The sequence below is a fragment of the Salmo salar genome, chromosome 02 (genome assembly GCF_965601325.2).
Source record: "Salmo salar chromosome 02, fSalSal1, whole genome shotgun sequence".
Lineage (NCBI taxonomy): Eukaryota > Metazoa > Chordata > Actinopteri > Salmoniformes > Salmonidae > Salmo > Salmo salar.
Window position 1 is genome coordinate 86,819,697 of NC_138292.1, and position 17,716 is coordinate 86,837,412.

Here is a 17,716-nt window from a genome sequence, read left to right on the forward strand (position 1 = left end):
ATATACTTTGCACAGAAACCCAAATAAAAACATGTATATAGAAAGAAGTGTTTGTGTAATGTATCCTAGAATGGAGGTTTAAAGATGACTGCTGCATATTAGCCAATACATATAGCATAGCCTACAGATATATCATAGCCTACACATATAGCGTAGCCTACACATATAGCATAGCCTACAGATATAGCATAGCCTACACATATAGCATACCTTACAGTACAATCTTCTCTAAAAACAGTTGTACAATGTGCTGTGCAATAGATATAGCATAGCCTACACATATAGCATACCTTACAGTACAATCTTCTCTAAAAACAGTTGTACAATGTGCTGTGCAATAAGATACCCAAAGTTTGATTTCTAAACCACATGAGTTCTCAAATAGCAGTTGACCAATACCATGGAAAGTGATAAAGAGCCGGTAGGATTACAGAAAAAGCAGTTGGGAAATTCATGTTTGAGTTTCAAATACTAACTGTTCTGTGAATGTGAGTATATTTAGGTGGTTTACATGGTTTGGCTGGGGTAGGCAGTCATTGTAAATAAGACTTTGTTCTTAACTGACTTGCCTAGTTAAATAAAGGTTAAATAAAATACAAAATTCACTTTCCTCCACACAAAATCTTACCAATCCATGCATTATTCTACTAACTATGACTGAGTGTGAGACATGATTTCCAGAATGTATGTTTCATGCATATACAGTGCCAGTCTAAAGTTTGGACACACCTACTCATTTAATAAAAAACTGGTGCTTCCTGCTTTAGTTTTTGCTTGGTTTTGCTTGTAAGCAGGAATCAGGAGGATAGAATTATGGTCAGTTTTGATAAATGGAGGGCGAGGGAGAGCTTTGTACGTGTCACGTATCTCAAGGAGCAGGAAACGGGTGAGTCAGGCGCAGGAGATGAAATGTCCATAGAATATATATTTAATAATGTCCAGAGTGAATACAACGACTAGGCAGGGTGAAAACCACAACCAAGAGGGAGAACAGCTCCAAACTCAAAAAATACACGGGGCGCAGCCCGGCAACCCTATAGCCTATCAAAAATGTTGTGTAAATAAAACACATAGGAAAAAACATCCAGCCCTTAACCTTAACGTAACACAGAACAATCCCGCACAAATCCCAAACAAGAAACAGACAAACTAAATACTCTCCCACTAATTACAAACAAGGAACAAGTGCGTACTAAACAGACATAACCAGCAGACACATGAAACATGGATCGGGGGCAGCTAGTAGGCCGGTGACCGGGGAGTGGCGCCACCTTCTGTGGACGTTGTGACAGTACCCTCCCCTGATGCGCGGCTCCTGCAGCGCGCCGACGCCGGCCTCGGGGACGACCCGGAGGACGAGGAGCAGGGCGATCCGGGCGGAGGCTGTGGAATCTCTTCAACAGGGTTGGATCCAGAATATCCCCCACCGGGACCTAGCACCTCTCCTCCGGACCGTACCCCTCCCAGTCCACGAGGTACTGCAGGCCCCCTACCCGACGTCGGGAGTCCAAGATGGACCGGACTGTGTACGCCGGGGCCCCCCCTGATGTCCAGGGGGGGTGGAGGGACCTCCCGCACCTCAGCGTCCTGTAGCGGACCAGCTACCACCGGCCTGAGGAGAGACACATGAAACGAGGGGTTAATACGGTAATGTGAAGGAAGTTGTAACCTATAACACACCTCGTTTATTCTTCTCAGGACTTTGAACGGCCCCACAAATCGCGGACCCAGCTTCCGGCAGGGCAGGCGGAGGGACAGGTTCCGGGTCGAGAGCCAGACTCTGTCCCCCGGTTTGTACACGGTGGCCTCACTGCGGCGGCGGTCAGTGCTCTCCTTGTGCCGTCCTACAGCTCGTTTAAGGCACTCCTGGACGGCACTCCAGGTCTCCTTCGAGCACTGAACCCATTCCTCCACCGCAGGAGCTTCTATCTGGCTCTGATGCCAAGGCACCAGGACCGGCTGGTATCCTAATAACACCTGGAAGGGCGACAGGTTAGTAGAGGAATGACGCAGAGAATTCTGCGCCATCTCAGCCCATGGCAAAAACTTCACCCACTCCCCTGGCCGGTCCTGGCAATAGGACCATAGAAACCTGCCCACATCCTGGTTAATACGTTCCACCTGCCCATTACTCTTGGGGAGAAAACCCAAAGTCAAACTGACCGAGACCCCCAGCCTCTCCATAATTGCCCTCCACACCCTGGACGTGAACTGGGGACCCCGATCAGAGACGATGTCCTCGGGCACCCCGTAGTGCCGGAAGACATACGTAAACAGGGCCTCCGCGGTCTGTAGGGCCGTAGGAAGACCGGGAAAAGGGATCAGACGGCAGGACTTAGAGAACCGATCCACAACGACCAGGATTGTGGTGTTCCCCTGAGAAGGCGGGAGATCCGTAAGGAAATCCACCGACAGGTGGGACCACGGTCACTGTGCAACAGGGAGGGGCTGTAGTTTCCCTCGCGGCAGGTGCCTAGGAGCCTTACACTGGGCGCACACTGAACAGGAAGAGACATAGTGCCTGACATCCTTAACCAAGGTGGGCCACCAGTACTTCCCTCTCAGGGCCCGCACTGTCCGTTCCACACCAGGATGACCCGACGAGGGTAGAGTGTGCGACCACCGGATCAGACGATCGCGAACACTAAGCGGGACACTGAGGTGGAATAGGTTCTGACTGCCCCGCCCGCTCGATGTCCGCATCCACCTCCCAAACCACAGGTGCCACCAGACAGGAGGCAGGGAGGATGGGAGTAGGATCGATGGTCCGCTCCTCGGTGTCGTGGAGACGCGACAGTGCATCGGCCTTCCGGTTCCGGGAACCTGGAATGTACTACAAGGTGAATTGAAACCTCGTAAAAAACATGGCCCACCTGGCTTGACGAGGGTTAAGTCTCCTCGCTGCCCGGATGTACTCCAGGTTACGGTGATCAGTCCAGATGAGGAAAGGGTGACGTGCCCCCTCAAGCTAATGTCTCCACACCTTCAGGGCCTCGACCACAGCCAACAACTCCCGGTCCCCCACATCATAGTTGCGTTCAGCCGGACTCAGCTTCTTAGAAAAGAACGCACAGGGGCGAAGCTTCGGAGGCACGCCCAAGCACTGCGACAGCACTGCTCCTAACCCAGCCTCGGACGCGTCCACCTCCACTATGAATGGCAAAGAGGGGTCCGGATGAGCCAGCACCGGTGCGTCGGTAAACAAAGCCTTCAGACGACTAAAGGCTCCGTCCGCCTCTGCCGACCACTGCAGCTGCACCGGCCCCCCCTTCAACAGTGAGGTAATGGGAGCCACTACCTGACCAAAGCCCCGGATAAACCTCCGGTAGTAAGTGGCAAACCCCAAAAACCGCTGCACCTCCTTCACCGTGGTTGGAGTCGGCCAATTACGCACGGCTGTAATGCGGTCACATTCCACCTCTACTCCATTGGTGGAAATGCGATATCCCAGAAAAGAGACGGCTCGTTTGAAGAACTCACATTTCTCAGCCTTGACGAATAGGTCATGCTCCAGCAGCCGTCCAAGCACTTTACGCACCAGAGACACATGCTCGGCGCGTGTGGCGGAGTAAATCATAATGTCATCGATATATACCACCACACCCTGACCGAGCAGGTCTCGAAGAACCTTGTCTACAAAGGATTGGAAGACGGCGGGAGCATTCTTTAACCCATACGGCATGACGAGGTACTCATAATGGCCAGATGTGGTACTAAATGTGGTTTTCCACTCGTCTCCATCTCGGATACGCACCAAGTTATACGCACTCCTGAGATCTAATTTTGTGAAGAAGCGCGCCCTGTGAAAAGACTCCACTCACGTGGCAATGAGAGGTAGTGGGTAACGGAAACCCACCGTGATGGAATTTAGACCTCTATAATCAATGTACGGGTGCAGACGTCCCTCCTTCTTCCTCACAAAAAGCTCGAGGAGAGGGGTGACTTAGATGGCCGAATGTATCCCTGTCTCAAGGACTCATCGACATATGTCTCCATAGCCGCTGTCTCCTCCTTAGACAGAGGAGACACGTGACTCCTAGAAAAGGCCGCGTTAGCCTGGAGGTTTATCGCACAATACCCTTGACGATGAGGGGGTAATTGAGTCGCCTTCTTTTTACTGAAGGCGATAGCCAAATCGGCATATACAGAGGGAATGTGCACGGTGGAGACTGGTTCTGGACTTTCCACCGTGGTCGCACCGGTGGAAACTCCTATACACCTGCCTGAGCACTCCTTCGACCACCCCTTAAGAGCCCTCTGCCTCCACGAAATCTTAGGGTTGTGAGTGGCCAGCCAGGGAATCCCCAGTACCACCGGAAACGCCGGGGAATCAATGAGGAACAGGCTGATACGTTCCTCATGACCCCCCCGCGTCACCATGACTAGTGGCACTGTGACTTCCCTCACTTGGCCGGACCCTAGTGGTCGACTATCTAGGGCGTGCACAGGAAAGGTTTGGTCCAACTGAACCAGGGGAATACCTAACTTAGTGGCGACCCCACGGTCCATAAAACTCCCAGCTGCGCCTGAATCGACTAGTGCCTTATACAGGAAGTGAGGGAAAAACTCAGGGAAACAAACAGAGGTGTACATGTGATCGACAGAGGACTCTGGGTGTGACTGGTGCTGACTCACCTGGGGGGTCGATGTGGTGCTCTGCTTGCCATCTGAATTCCCAGGTGGACCTCTCCAGCACAGGTTCGCAGTGTGCCCTCTACGACCACAATGGGCGCAGGAGAGGCTCCCCCCTCCGGTCCTCCTAGCTGCAACCCCTCCTATCTCCATGGGCGTTGGAGCAGGAGGGCTGGGAGGTGGAACAAACAGACCCCGACTAGAACGCCCCCGGGCAGCCAGCAGGTTGTCCATCCTAATGGACAAATCAATAAGCTGGTCCAGAGTGGTCGTATTGTCCCGGCAAGCCAGCTCCCGGCAGACGTCCTCACGAAGACTACATCTGTAGTGGTCAATCAGGGCCCGCTCATTCCACCCCGATCCGGCGGCGAGAGTCCGGAAATCCAGGGCAAAGTCCTGAGCGCTCCTCGTCTCCTGCCTCAGGTGGAATAATCGCTCACCTGCCGCCTTGCCCTCCGGGGGATGATCGAATACCGCCCGGAAGCGACGGGCGAACTCCGGGTAGTCAATCCTAGCCGACTGCGTTGGCCCATTCTAGGGCTTTACCCGTAAGGCATGAGACGAGGACGCTCACCCTCTATTCGTCCGGGGGGGGGGAGGGGCGGACGGTCGCCAGGTACAGATCTAGTTGTAGTAAAAAAAAAAACTTGGACCCAGAGGCCATACCATCAAACTCCCTGGGAGCCATGATCCGGATCCCACTCATGTTGGGTTCGGTAGGTGCTGGTAGGGGCGCAGGGTGGTGAGTAGGCACTGGGGTGGATGAGGGAGCAGCTCTCTCCCAGCTCTCCAAACGGGCCAGCACCTGATCCATGGCCGTGCCCAGTCGTTGAAGGAGGCTGGCATGTTGTGAAACTTGATCTGCCATGGATGGTGCTTCAGCTCCTGCTGACTCCATCTTCAGGTGAGGGATTCTGTCACGTATCTCAAGGAGCAGGAAACGGGTGAGTCAGGCGCAGGAGACTAAATGTCCGTAGAATATATATTTAATAATGTCCAGAGTGAATACAACGACTAGGCAGGGTGAAAACCACAACCACGAAGGAGAACAGCTCCAAACTCAAAAAATACACGGGGCGCAGCCCGGCAACCCTATAGCCTATCAAAAATGTTGTGTAAATAAAACACATAGGAAAAAACATCCAGCCCTTAACCTTAACGTAACACAGAACAATCCCGCACAAATCCCAAACAAGAAACAGACAAACTAAATACTCTCCCACTAATTACAAACAAGGAACAGGTGCGTACTAAACAGACATAACCAACAGACACATGAAACATGGATCGGTGGCAGCTAGTAGGCCGGTGACGACGACCGCCGAGCGTCACTCGACCGGGGAGTGGCGCCACCTTCTGTGGACGTTATGACAGTACGTGTCTCTGTGTGTGGAGTAAAGGTGGTCTATTTTTTCCCCTCGTTGCACATTTAACACGCTGGTAGAGATTAGGTAGAATGGATGAGTTTCCCTGAATTAAAGTCCCCAGCCACTAGGAGTGCTGCCTCTGGATTAGCATTTTCCGGTTTGCTTATGGCCTTATACAGATCATTGAGTGCGGTCTTAGTGCTAGCATCGGTGTGCAGTGGTATATAGAACAGCTATGAAAAATATAGATGTAAACTCTCTAGGTAGATAGTGTGGTCTACAGCTTATCATGAGATACTCCACCTCAGGTGAGCAAAACCTCGAGACTTACTTAGATTTCGTGCACCAGCTGTTGTTTAGAAATATACATAGGCCGTCGCCCCTTGTCTTACCAGAGGCAGCTGTTCTATCCTGCCGAAAAAGCTTAATCATGTCGTCGTTCAGCCACGACTCGGTGAAACATAAGATATTTGTTTTAAATGTCCCGTTGGTAAGATATACGTGCTCATAGTTTGTGTATTTTATTATCGATTGATTGTACTTTAGCTAATAGGACCGATGGTAAAGGTAGATTAACTGGTTATGGGATCGTAAAATGACAGCCATCTCCTTCGGCGACATTATTATCTCTATACTATTCTGAGTGGTGACGCAAGGCTCACAACCGTGGCTAAATCCACTGGATTCTATTATGGGCCCTATAGCATTCACATGATAATGGAGTCAGATTGATGAATGTAGTTTATTATTATTCAACCAACCTACATAATGGTTGGATCATTTCCACCAACCTACATAATGGACGGATCATTTCCACCAACCTACATAATGGACGGATCATTTCCACCAACCTACATAATGGTTGGATCATTTCCACCAACCTACATAATGGTTGGATCATTTCTAAACTAAATGGAGACTCGTCCAGTCGATGGGGATTTCCACCAACCTACATAATGGTTGGATCATTTCTAAACTAAATGGAGACTCGTCCAGTCGATGGGGATTTCCACCAACCTACATAATGGTTGGATCATTTCCAAACTAAATGGTGATTCATCCAGTTGATAAGTATTTCTATATTACACTACAATTTCAAAATGTTCAACAAAAATGTACTGGATTGGTTGAAAAGTGATAGGGAACTAACATACTATGCACTATTTTTTCTATTTAGATATACTGAATATATATACTGTTTTTCAATTTGACCTTTTATTTAACTAGGCAAGTCAGTTAAGAACAAATTCTTATTTACAATGAAGATGGGGAACAGTGGGTTAACTGCCGTGTTCAGAACGACAGATTTTTAACTTGTCAGCTCAGGGATTTGATCCAGAAACCTTTCGGTTACTGGCCCAACGCTCTAACCACAAGGCAACCTGCCACCCTATACTGAATTTATAGTTTATCGTACTAAGATGGACCAAGATATATGTTGCTTTTACACATATTTGGTCATTGGTTTTGAAAGAATATGTTGGTCATTGGGTTCATTTGTTTTACAATATGCTCAAATCAAATCAAGCTTTATTTATATAGCACATTTCAGACATGGATGCAACACAATGGCTTCACAGGGAAAATGTAATAAAAAAAAATATGAAAATAAAAACTGAAATATTTACTACACAACAAACATAAGAGGATAAAAAAAAAAATAATAACAATAAAACTGAGACTAATGAGCATTCTAAGGAAATGCCATTGATTAAAATAGTAACACTAGGATGTAATATCAAACCCAAAATATAAGCTTGTTTTACATTGTTTTATAAACATTTATAAAAATTGTCATTTGGTTGCAAATGTTACATGAATTGAAAATGTTATGAAATATTCAATATCAAAGCCAAATGTACACCCCTTTGTTAATAGGTATTAGCAATAATGAACTTAATGGTGAGCCATAGAATAATAAAACATGTATCTTTTGTCAGACTGAATGTTTGAAATATGAGGTGATTTGAGGCATGTTTCTTCAGTAGTGGAATAACGACAATTTGCATAAGACTGTCATCTACATTTTGGAGTGATGCATTTAAATGTAGGGGTCCCCAAAACTAAGAGAAATGCAACACTTATTTGTCAACACTCATATCGATATCACTTGGAAATAAATTGCGCGAGAGGGGGGGAGATGAAGTTGCACGTCCTGTTAAAACCAACAGATCAAAAACCACATGGAATCTGGGAAAAATGTGTACATCACCGGTGAGATAACAATTAGTAGCAAACAGCTAACTACATTTTGAAATGTTGCATTTTAATTCACGTGGGTCAACAATGCGGTAAGTGTAACGCAACACTTTTTTTTTGTTAAATAGTACTCTTTCAATTCAGAACCTGGATTTTTCTAGAACGTTAAAACATTCTACATTGTGACATCATTAAAATACTCCTACTACAATGTTAAAACATTCTACATTGTGACATTATTTCATTGATATTATGGAACAACTCCTTCATGTATGAATTGTCTGATGTTTAATCAGAGATCTTTTATCAGAGTATCTCTTGTCACATTGTTCACAGCTATGAGATTTCTCGCTAAGAGATTTCTCACCTGTGTGTGTTCGCTGGTGTCTTTTTAGTGAATCTGATCTGGGGAAACTCTTCCCGCAGTCAGAGCAGTGGTAAGGCTTCTCTCCTGTATGCGTTCTCTGGTGTGATATCAGGTTCTTTGACTGAGTAAAACTCTTCCCACATTGATCACAGCTATGACATTTCTCTCCTGTATGGATTCTCTGATGTCTTTTGAGGTCTGATAAAGTGGTGCATCTCTTCCCACAATCAGAGCAGCTGTGATATTTTTCTCCAGTGTGTATTCTCTGGTGTGATATCAGGTTGCTTGACTGAGTAAAACTCTTCCCACATTGATCACAGCTATAAGGTTTCTCTCCTGTGTGTATTCTCTGGTGTGATTTTAAATGTCCTGACAAAAAAAACCTCTTCCCACAGTCAGAGCAGCTATAAGGTTTCTCTCCTGTATGGATTCTCTGGTGTACTTTTAGGTTCTCTGCTCTTGAGAACCTCTTTCCGCAGTCAGAGCAGTGGTAAGGCTTCTCTCCTGTGTGTGTTCTCTGGTGTGATATCAGGTTGCTTGACTGAGTAAAACTCTTTCCACATTCATCACAGGTAAAAGGTTTCTCTCCTGTGTATATTCTCTGGTATGATTGTGATTTTTTCTCTGCCACATCAGCTTCATGATGTTGTTGAGGCTCCCCAGAGGATCCACAATAGTCACATCCCTCTCCTGTGCGAACAACAAAGTCAGACAGATGGTTAAAGGCCCACAACAGCAGAAATCGACTGTTTCTTTTAGCTAAAAGGTGATGCCCATAAAGTTGTACAACAATTTACGTCCTTAATGAATGTTTAAATGCTTTTACAAACTTATTTGTAGTAGTATAGTGGATGATTCTTGACTTTAAATAAATTATTGAAGTTGCTGAAACCCGAAGCAGTGTGCCAGATTACTTTTTGTCTATTGTTGTACAGCTACAGTGCTGCTCTTTGTTCACAAAACATTTATCCTTGGGAAACGTATTATTTAGAAAAGGAATACTTTCACCAAATTGTCTAAATGGATTTTCTGAACATTATCTCACCAGGTTCCCCCATTAGGCAAACCATTAACAGTATTACATTGTCTATTGTTGTATATCTACAGTGCTGCTCTTTGTTCACGCCCATTTAGCATCTTTCACAACCTCTAGAGCCTTAGACCCGCCCATCTCTTAAAGAATTCACATTGGAACATGAGAATGTGGCCATGTGATAAAGCAGTGAGCTAGTGGTTAAAAACACAAAGATTTCAACAATAAAATACCCTATTAACTTCAAGTACTAAAAGGTAGTAGATTACAATTAGGAAAAACCTAAAACACATGAAGGTCAAACCAATATCTAGACTGAGGCCTATATCATCAGATCCTTTGAGTAACTCTGGTTCAGGTCATTAAATGAACAAATTCATCTAGCCTGAGAGCATATTTCTGTCCTGCCCTTTGGACCAGGACATGTAATGTTCACGGCCTTTTCATTGAAAAAGTGAAAAGGCCGGGTCGTGTCCAGTCCAGGGGATGCTATCACCTCTCTTGGAGGAAGGACGTCAACAATGAGCAGCAGCTGAAACCTGGTTCCATCTGAGTGAAAGCTCCTTGGCCACAACAACACCAGGCTCCAGACAATTAAAACTGTAAAGGAGGAAAGTAGACTAAAATAGTCATTCAAAGCTGTATACCAGCAATAACATGAATTGACCCCCAAGTCCAAGCAACAAGCTCAGAGTACAAAGACAAAATACCTGAAGTATTACTTGTTCACCCTCGACCATCTCTATGTACTGGTAGACAAATTACAGAAAAATAGGTTAAAACATGAATTCATTGATGTCCTATAGCTTGTTATTGCCTGTAGACTGCGGTACTTAAATGCCATTTTCACACTTAACCTGCTTCCAGCCCAACAATGGAAATGCAAACAAGATAACTAGCTAGATTTAGCTTCATAATTACCAGCTGGCTAGATGTAAAAGGTATTCATCTAGCTAGCCAGCTAGTTGAACATGCAAAAAAACGATCTCAAAATCTATAACCCAATAGCTAGCTAGCTATTTAGCTATCATTTCATAGTATCTAGCTAGCTAGCCAGCCATCTTAGCATGTGTCCCAATCAACATTAACAGCAGAATGCAACTGGCCAGCTCAGCTAGCTGTCTTAACGTTGCTTCATCCCGCAACGAGACATCTGTAAACAATGGCAAGCTATAACGGTACCTGTATGCAACTGTCTAACTAGCTCTATAGCTAATATGAAAATGACTTTTTGATACAGTTGAGACAATACCGTATGTACCTGTAGGTATCTTGCCATTTTAACTGTAGACTCTTACTAGTGTATGGATTATGATGATTCACAGCAGACTGAAACACTTTCTGAATAATCCTTCCCACTCAGCTTCAACCAGTTCAGACTGCTTTATCCACAGTAGACAGAGCTGTGTTGATACCAGCAGCTGTACTCAGGACAACCAGTTCAGACTGCTTTATCCACAGTAGACAGAGCTGTGTTGATACCAGCAGCTGTACTCAGGACAACCAGTTCAGACTGCTTTATCCACAGTAGACAGAGCTGTGTTGATACCAGCAGCTGTACTCAGGACAACCAGTTCAGACTGCTTTATCCACAGTAGACAGAGCTGTGTTGATACCAGCAGCTGTACTCAGGACAACCAGTTCAGACTGCTTTATCCACAGTAGACAGAGCTGTGTTGATACCAGCAGCTGTACTCAGGACAACCAGTTCAGACTGCTTTATCCACAGTAGACAGAGCTGTGTTGATACCAGCAGCTGTACTCAGGACAACACTGGTATTGAAATATGTAGCTACACTTTTCATGTAGTTCATGATGACAATATTAGTAAATCCAATGGATCTTTGAAATCTCCACGGTAACAGAGAGCAGGATGTGCCATTTGACAGAGAAGCCTTGAGTCACAGAATGGACTCTCTTTCTCGTGAAAGTCCCAGCCCCCTCATCATCTCAACCAATCATGGCTAGGCAATATATTGTATTTTCTCCATGTCTAAACAGCTTTGAGAAATCACATTGTATTTATAATTCACAGACAGTGATGATGTCATCTGTAATAATAATTCAGAGACAGTGATGATGTCATCTGTAATAATAATAATTCACAGACAGTGATGATGTCATCTCACGGGGACATACAGTTTGTTGCCATCTTGCTGCAAGTCTCTTTCAGGACATGAACCTCTCCCTGGGAGACCTGTAAACTGTTCTTAAGGTCTTGCACCTCTCTGGTCAGATCGTCCTTTCTTTTGTTAGTTGAATCCACCAGAATTTGGACAAGGCTGTTGAAGCTATTTTCCTATTGCTGTAAAAATTGCCTGTAGACATATTTTTTTGTACCTGGCTAAACACTCCCTACTTTCTTTGAAGTTGGAGTACGTTGGTACTCGACACAATTCCAGTCACACCTCGTAAAGCCGATGGAAATCACAACAAACAGCAGGAATTTAAACAGACACAAGTCCGGGACTAACCGCGTTACAGGATCCAAATTAAACAGGCTAGTAAACAAAAATGTTTTAAAGGAAACCTTTTCAGGAAGTTTCATAACTTTCCAAACGTCTAACGCCTGTCCAACAGACTGTCGACCAACCGCGTTCACGTTGTCATGCCGCGTCACACGGTTGCTAAGCCAATATTCACGAAAAATCCCTTCTAAATTTCAGGGTATGAGTTGAGAAACCTGCTTATTTTCCATGAAAGTACATAATGTCATGATTACAAAGCTATGCTATATTACAGAAGGTAATTATCTCACATCCATTAAAATATGTTGTTCCTTGTTCACGTTAAGAATGTTATTAAGAATGGCGCTGCATTGGAAAGCCGGCCATCTTATGGGATCCTAACCAATTGTGCTATTTGGAGTGTTTTCTTCTTCTTCCCTGATCATAACTTTGTAGATAAAACTATAATAAATATATTCACTTCACCAAATAATAGATTAAAACACACTGTGTTTCAATGAAGGTCTACAGTAGCCTCAGCAGCACTCTGTTGGGTAGCACAAGTGTTGGAATAAAAGTACCCAAATTGTCATACTTGAGTAAAAGTAAAGAGACCTTAATAGAAAATGACTCTAATAAAAGTCACCCAGTAAAATTCGACTTGAGTAAAAGTCTAAAAGTATTTGGTTTAAAATATACTTAAGTATCAAAAGTAAAAATATACATATTTTCAAATTATTTATATTAAGCAAACCAGATGGCAACATTTTCTTGTTTTTTATTTATTTACAGAAAGCCAGGGGCACACTCCAACATAATTTACAAACAAAGCATGAGTGTTTAGTGAGACCGCCAGATCAGAGGCAGTAGAGGTGACCAGGGATGTTCGGTTCTTAAGTGTGTGAATTGGACTATTTTCCTGTCCTGCTAGGCAGTCAAAATGTAACGAGTACTTTTGGGTGTCAAGGAAAATGTATGGAGTAAAAAGTACAACATTTTCTTAAGGAATGTAGTGAAGTAAAAGTAGTAAAAAATATATAAATTGTAAAGTACAGATACCCCAAAAATGACTTAAGTAGTACTTTAAAGTATTTTTACTTAAACACTTTACACCACTGGGTAGCACCATGGTGTAGTTAGAGAACTGCTAGCTTCCGTCCTCCTCTGGGTACATTGACTTCAATACAAAACCTAGGAGGCTCGTGGTTCTCACTCCCTTCCATAGACTTACACAGTAATTATGACAACTTCCGGAGGACGTCCTCCAACCTATCAGAGCTCTTGCAGCATGAGCTGACATGTTGTCTACCCAATCAAAGGATCAGAGAATTAATCTAGTACTGAAATCATAACCTACAGCTAGCTAGCACTGCAGTGTATAAAATGTGGTGAGTAGTTGACTCAAAGAGAGAAAGACAATAGTTAAACAGTTTTAAACAAATGTATTTCTTAAATTAAGGAGAAGCAATAGTGTGTCATTTTTTTCAGTTTGACTTTCTTAGCTAGCAAATGCAGCTAGCTTGTTTAGTCTACTCAAACACCCTGCTCAAACAGAGGGATGCTATGTTAGCTAGCTGGCTATCCAACACAAAATTGAACTCTTCTAAATCAAAGGTAAGCTTTAAGTTTTACAAAGGAAAACCACCATGGCATGCCGGTGTAACTGCTAAACTGCTTACTGACTGTACACTGTAAAGTTACTGCATGATTGTAGCAGGTTTACTAACGCGTTAGTCCTATTAGCTATGTTGACTATGATGTTACTTTAGCTAATATGGTGACAACGATGTAGGCTGTGTGTAGCAGTTATGATATGGTTTGGCTTGGAATTCGTTTTTTATCCTGGTCACATACAGCTGATGTGTTGTGCATTGAAGTCCACAAACAAAAGGAAAAGGTGAGGAGGAGGAGAGCGTGTTGATGCGAGAAGGAATAACTCAAGTGTTTCTCTCAACCTGTGCACCCTACGTTGTTGTAAACTTTCATTTGTGATGGGTAGCAACCTCATGATGGGTACAGTGAAAATTGGGAGAATGAAATATGACATCATCCAATATGCTCTTAGTTTCACGCGCCGGTGAGATCCAAACAGACACAGGAAGTAATCTGGCCTATTTTCTGATGTCTGCAATGAATCAGAGGACGACTTATATATTTTTTGTTATCTAAAAGGGAACGACCTAAATCTGCTACATTGAGGAACTATTGTAATTCTCAATGGATGTAAAAGCAGACTTTGTTTACTTTCTGTTTGAGGTGAAGAAAAAAATACTTTGAGAAGCTCCACAACTCATTAGTGGTGGTGAGTTAAGACAATCAGAAATACTATCAGACATCCCCAAATGGGCACATTTATAGGCCTACATTTGGGGGCCAGGTAGCCTAGGCCTGCTTCTATGTGTAATCAGGTGAGTGTCCTTATTCAAGATTGACAGAAGCGCTACAAATAAAAAGACAATTAATAAATTGACAAAACTAATAAATGGAATGAAATAAACCAACATGTTTCTCACCAGTGTAGCATAGGTTATAAGCTCTGTAAACAACGTGTCCACTCTGACAATGACAACAATAAGACTGTAATAATAATAATATATGGAATGCATTAACAGAAGTTACCGTAACCAAACAAACACTGTAGATGGATGATACATGATGGGAATTAATGGTAAATGTAGAACTGGTGATATATATATATATATATATTATAGGGGAACTGATAGACACTAACAATCAAAAGGGCAAACAATTCACACCATGAAGTTAGGAAACAATGAATGAGCACCAATTGGTGGGAGGGAATCTGGAGAGAGACATGCCATAAGCATCTTATTTAGATTTTCTTTTAATGTATTTAAAATAAAAGTTAAGAGGAAAGTCATTTAAGAACAAACTCTTACTTACAATGACGGTCTACACCGGCCAATTCCGGACGACACTGGGCCAATTATGCGCCGCCCTATGGGACTCACAATCACGGTCGGGTTGTGATACAGCTTGGATTCGAACCAGGGTGTCTGTAGTGACGCCTCAAGCACTGAGATGCAGTGCGTTAGACCGCTGCGCCACTCAGCACTACAGATCCTAACATCTGAGCCTTAAACATTAACATTAAATCACATTAAACAAGAGTCTTTCCTCTAGCTCCTCATGCTGTCTTATAAACGTTTATGATGTAACAATGACGTGATGATGTAATTAGATTGTTAACATAGCTAGAACAAGCTGTGGCTCAAAGCAGTCAGATATTCACCCTTACACTACAGAGTTGAAATATCTACCAAACATTTTGAATAACATTGCTTGTGAACATCAAAGCTGTAACGATTTCCCACTGGCTTTGGTTAAAGGCAAATACAAACACATACTAGTAGTCATCTCTCCTGCTGGAGTCTACACAACATCATCATCTCCATGGCTTCTTCTCTGGTGAGCTCTCATTGGCTATTTCTGATCACCGTTCTCAAAACATGTCATTGCACATCTCACCATCTACAATGCTTTTGTAATTAGGGCCGATAAAATCAAACATGTTTTGAAAAATATTGGGACATCTGGGACTGCTCAAAGACGTGATTGGTAGACCTCGGATTGTGTCTCTGACCAGCTGACATTAAACGAGTGTTGGTGACGGCCGCACACCTCGAGTAGGCAACGACATGGGGATTTTGTCTCCAATCACAAAAGCATGACACAGCTAAATCGGGCCCAAAATCATGTAGTGTACACGGCCCTTCTTGGACTGTGCCATCCCCACAGCCTCCACAATGGATTAGTCCACTGAGACAAGAACGAATCAGACAAGTGTCTCTTGTGCCATAAAACATGTATATAATTTGTGACTGCTCAACTAAAAAGATGTTGGTCGACCAACAGCCAGTCGACCAAACAATCAACCAGTTGACTAAATGGGGTCAGGCATTATAGACATTGATTCTTGAAGAATATAACTTATAAATGCCTCAAATGTTTCAACTGTATTTCCCCATCAGAAACCAAAACATGAGCTCCTATAACACCACTGTTTGTAAACAAACACTGTATAGCCTCAACCTGGTTAAACCTTATTTTGACCTTCTAGAAGGTCCTTGTATACATAGTGAATTCAGTGATTGTCAAGGCAACGCCTTATAACCGTTATGCCAAGATGTCTGAACTTCTTGACGAGGTCGCTAGGTTTAGGATCAAGGTTGCTACAATATCTTTCTCTATGAATTTGAGAGTGGTTACATTTCTCCAGCCCCCATCCCTCAGCTGTTTACCAAACCAAGTCTCTGGGCAGCCATTTTGTTGCTGTTTAAAACCTAGGTTGTACCTTTAAAAAAGCCACATCAATCAATCAACCAATCTGCAGTTCAAATATTAACAAAGCTGTCATTCCAAATTCATAGAGAGACCTATGGATGCAAGGACTGACCACTGGCTATATATCAATGATTTAAAAGTACAAATATGGATGTAGCAACTGCAGATTTCCCCTTTAACACCAAACATCAGTTCAGCAACTGCAGAGTTTGTGCCTCTGTATTTAAGACAATACTTACTAGTGTTAATCAGGGAACGGTTTCTCAAAACCATCTTACTGCTAAGTTCATCATTAGAACCATTGGACGCCTTAAGATGCCTTTGGGAAACCGGGCTCAGATATCCAGTTTCCTCCTCCTCCTTTTTCAATGTGACAGTAATCTCCCCCTCCTCTTTCACTCCAAAAACAGCATCCTCCTCTTCCTCTTCTTTTACGGTGACATCCTCCTCTTTCACTCTGAACGCGTTTTCCTCTTCTTTAACTGAAACGTCTCTCTCTTCTTCTTTCACTGTAACAGCTTCACCCTCTATTTGTTTTTGTATTGTAACAGCCTCCTCTTCCTCCTCTTTCACCAGAGCTTCTTTCTCCGTCCAGTAGATCTCCTCTTCTTTAGCAGGAGGAGAGTAGCTTAGTGAGCTCATGGTCGGGGATGTTAGCTAGCTAGGCTAATGCTAACTTAACCAGCCCGCTAGCTGACCAATAACAACAACACTGTAAATATGAAATTAAATCGTATTACTAACTAGACGACAGTAATGGGTTTAAAACACAGTGGCTGATATACACTAAAGCGTCTATAGTACTTTATTGGTTCGGCTATGTTGTCTAGCAAGCTACCGAGGTGGCTGACGAACTGTTACTGCTGTTGAAAGAAACGTTCCGTCCACTACATTATACGTCACACCAGCAGCATTGCCTTAAATTCCACATCGCTATATGCTGACTAGAGTGGGTAAAATATCACAGTAAAATATTGTTATGATGACTATAACATTTGTTGTCACCTTCAATTGTTGCACATTTTCCAAAAAAAGTATATTTTAACACTCTGTCTGATCAGGCAAATTTCCCGAACTCCTAAACTTGGAACCAATCAGAAGTCCCGTACATACCCCTGGTGATGTAGGCAGCCAATGGCCTGCTATTATCTACTATATAAATACAGCCTCTTGTGAAAACGTGAGCTGCTGTCTGATGAAGAGAAACATATTTATCTATCTCCCATAGACTGAAATAAGATTTATATTTATAAAACATATATTTATATCTGAAATATTCAGCATGCTATAAGAATTCTCTTGATAGTATGAAGAGGTAACTCCACCATTTATCCAATGTATTGAAAGCTAGCCAATGTTACAGTTT

The 17,716-nt window shown here is 43.5% G+C and overlaps 1 protein-coding gene across 1 annotated transcript; it reads right to left on the bottom strand.

The window, feature by feature from the left end:
• Window positions 1-910: 910 nt before the first annotated feature.
• On the bottom strand, window positions 911-17,213 carry LOC123723684 (uncharacterized). The gene is made up of 2 exons (XM_014187087.3): window positions 16,590-17,213; window positions 911-9,255 (listed from the first exon to the last, which is right to left on the bottom strand). Exons 1-2 carry the CDS (start codon window positions 16,990-16,992, stop codon window positions 8,465-8,467), a joined length of 1,194 nt encoding a protein of 397 aa, XP_014042562.2. The 5' UTR covers window positions 16,993-17,213; the 3' UTR covers window positions 911-8,464.
• Window positions 17,214-17,716: the final 503 nt, after the last annotated feature.

Bases quoted from the DNA above. Each gene is read 5' to 3' on its own strand.
- LOC123723684 (XM_014187087.3), bottom strand. From the start codon at position 16,992: ATGAGCTCACTAAGCTACTCTCCTCCTGCTAAAGAAGAGGAGATCTAC. The intron at 9,256-16,589 runs GTAAGTATTGTC...TTGTTCGCACAG, and splicing joins CCGTTCCCTGATTAACACTA to GAGAGGGATGTGACTATTGT.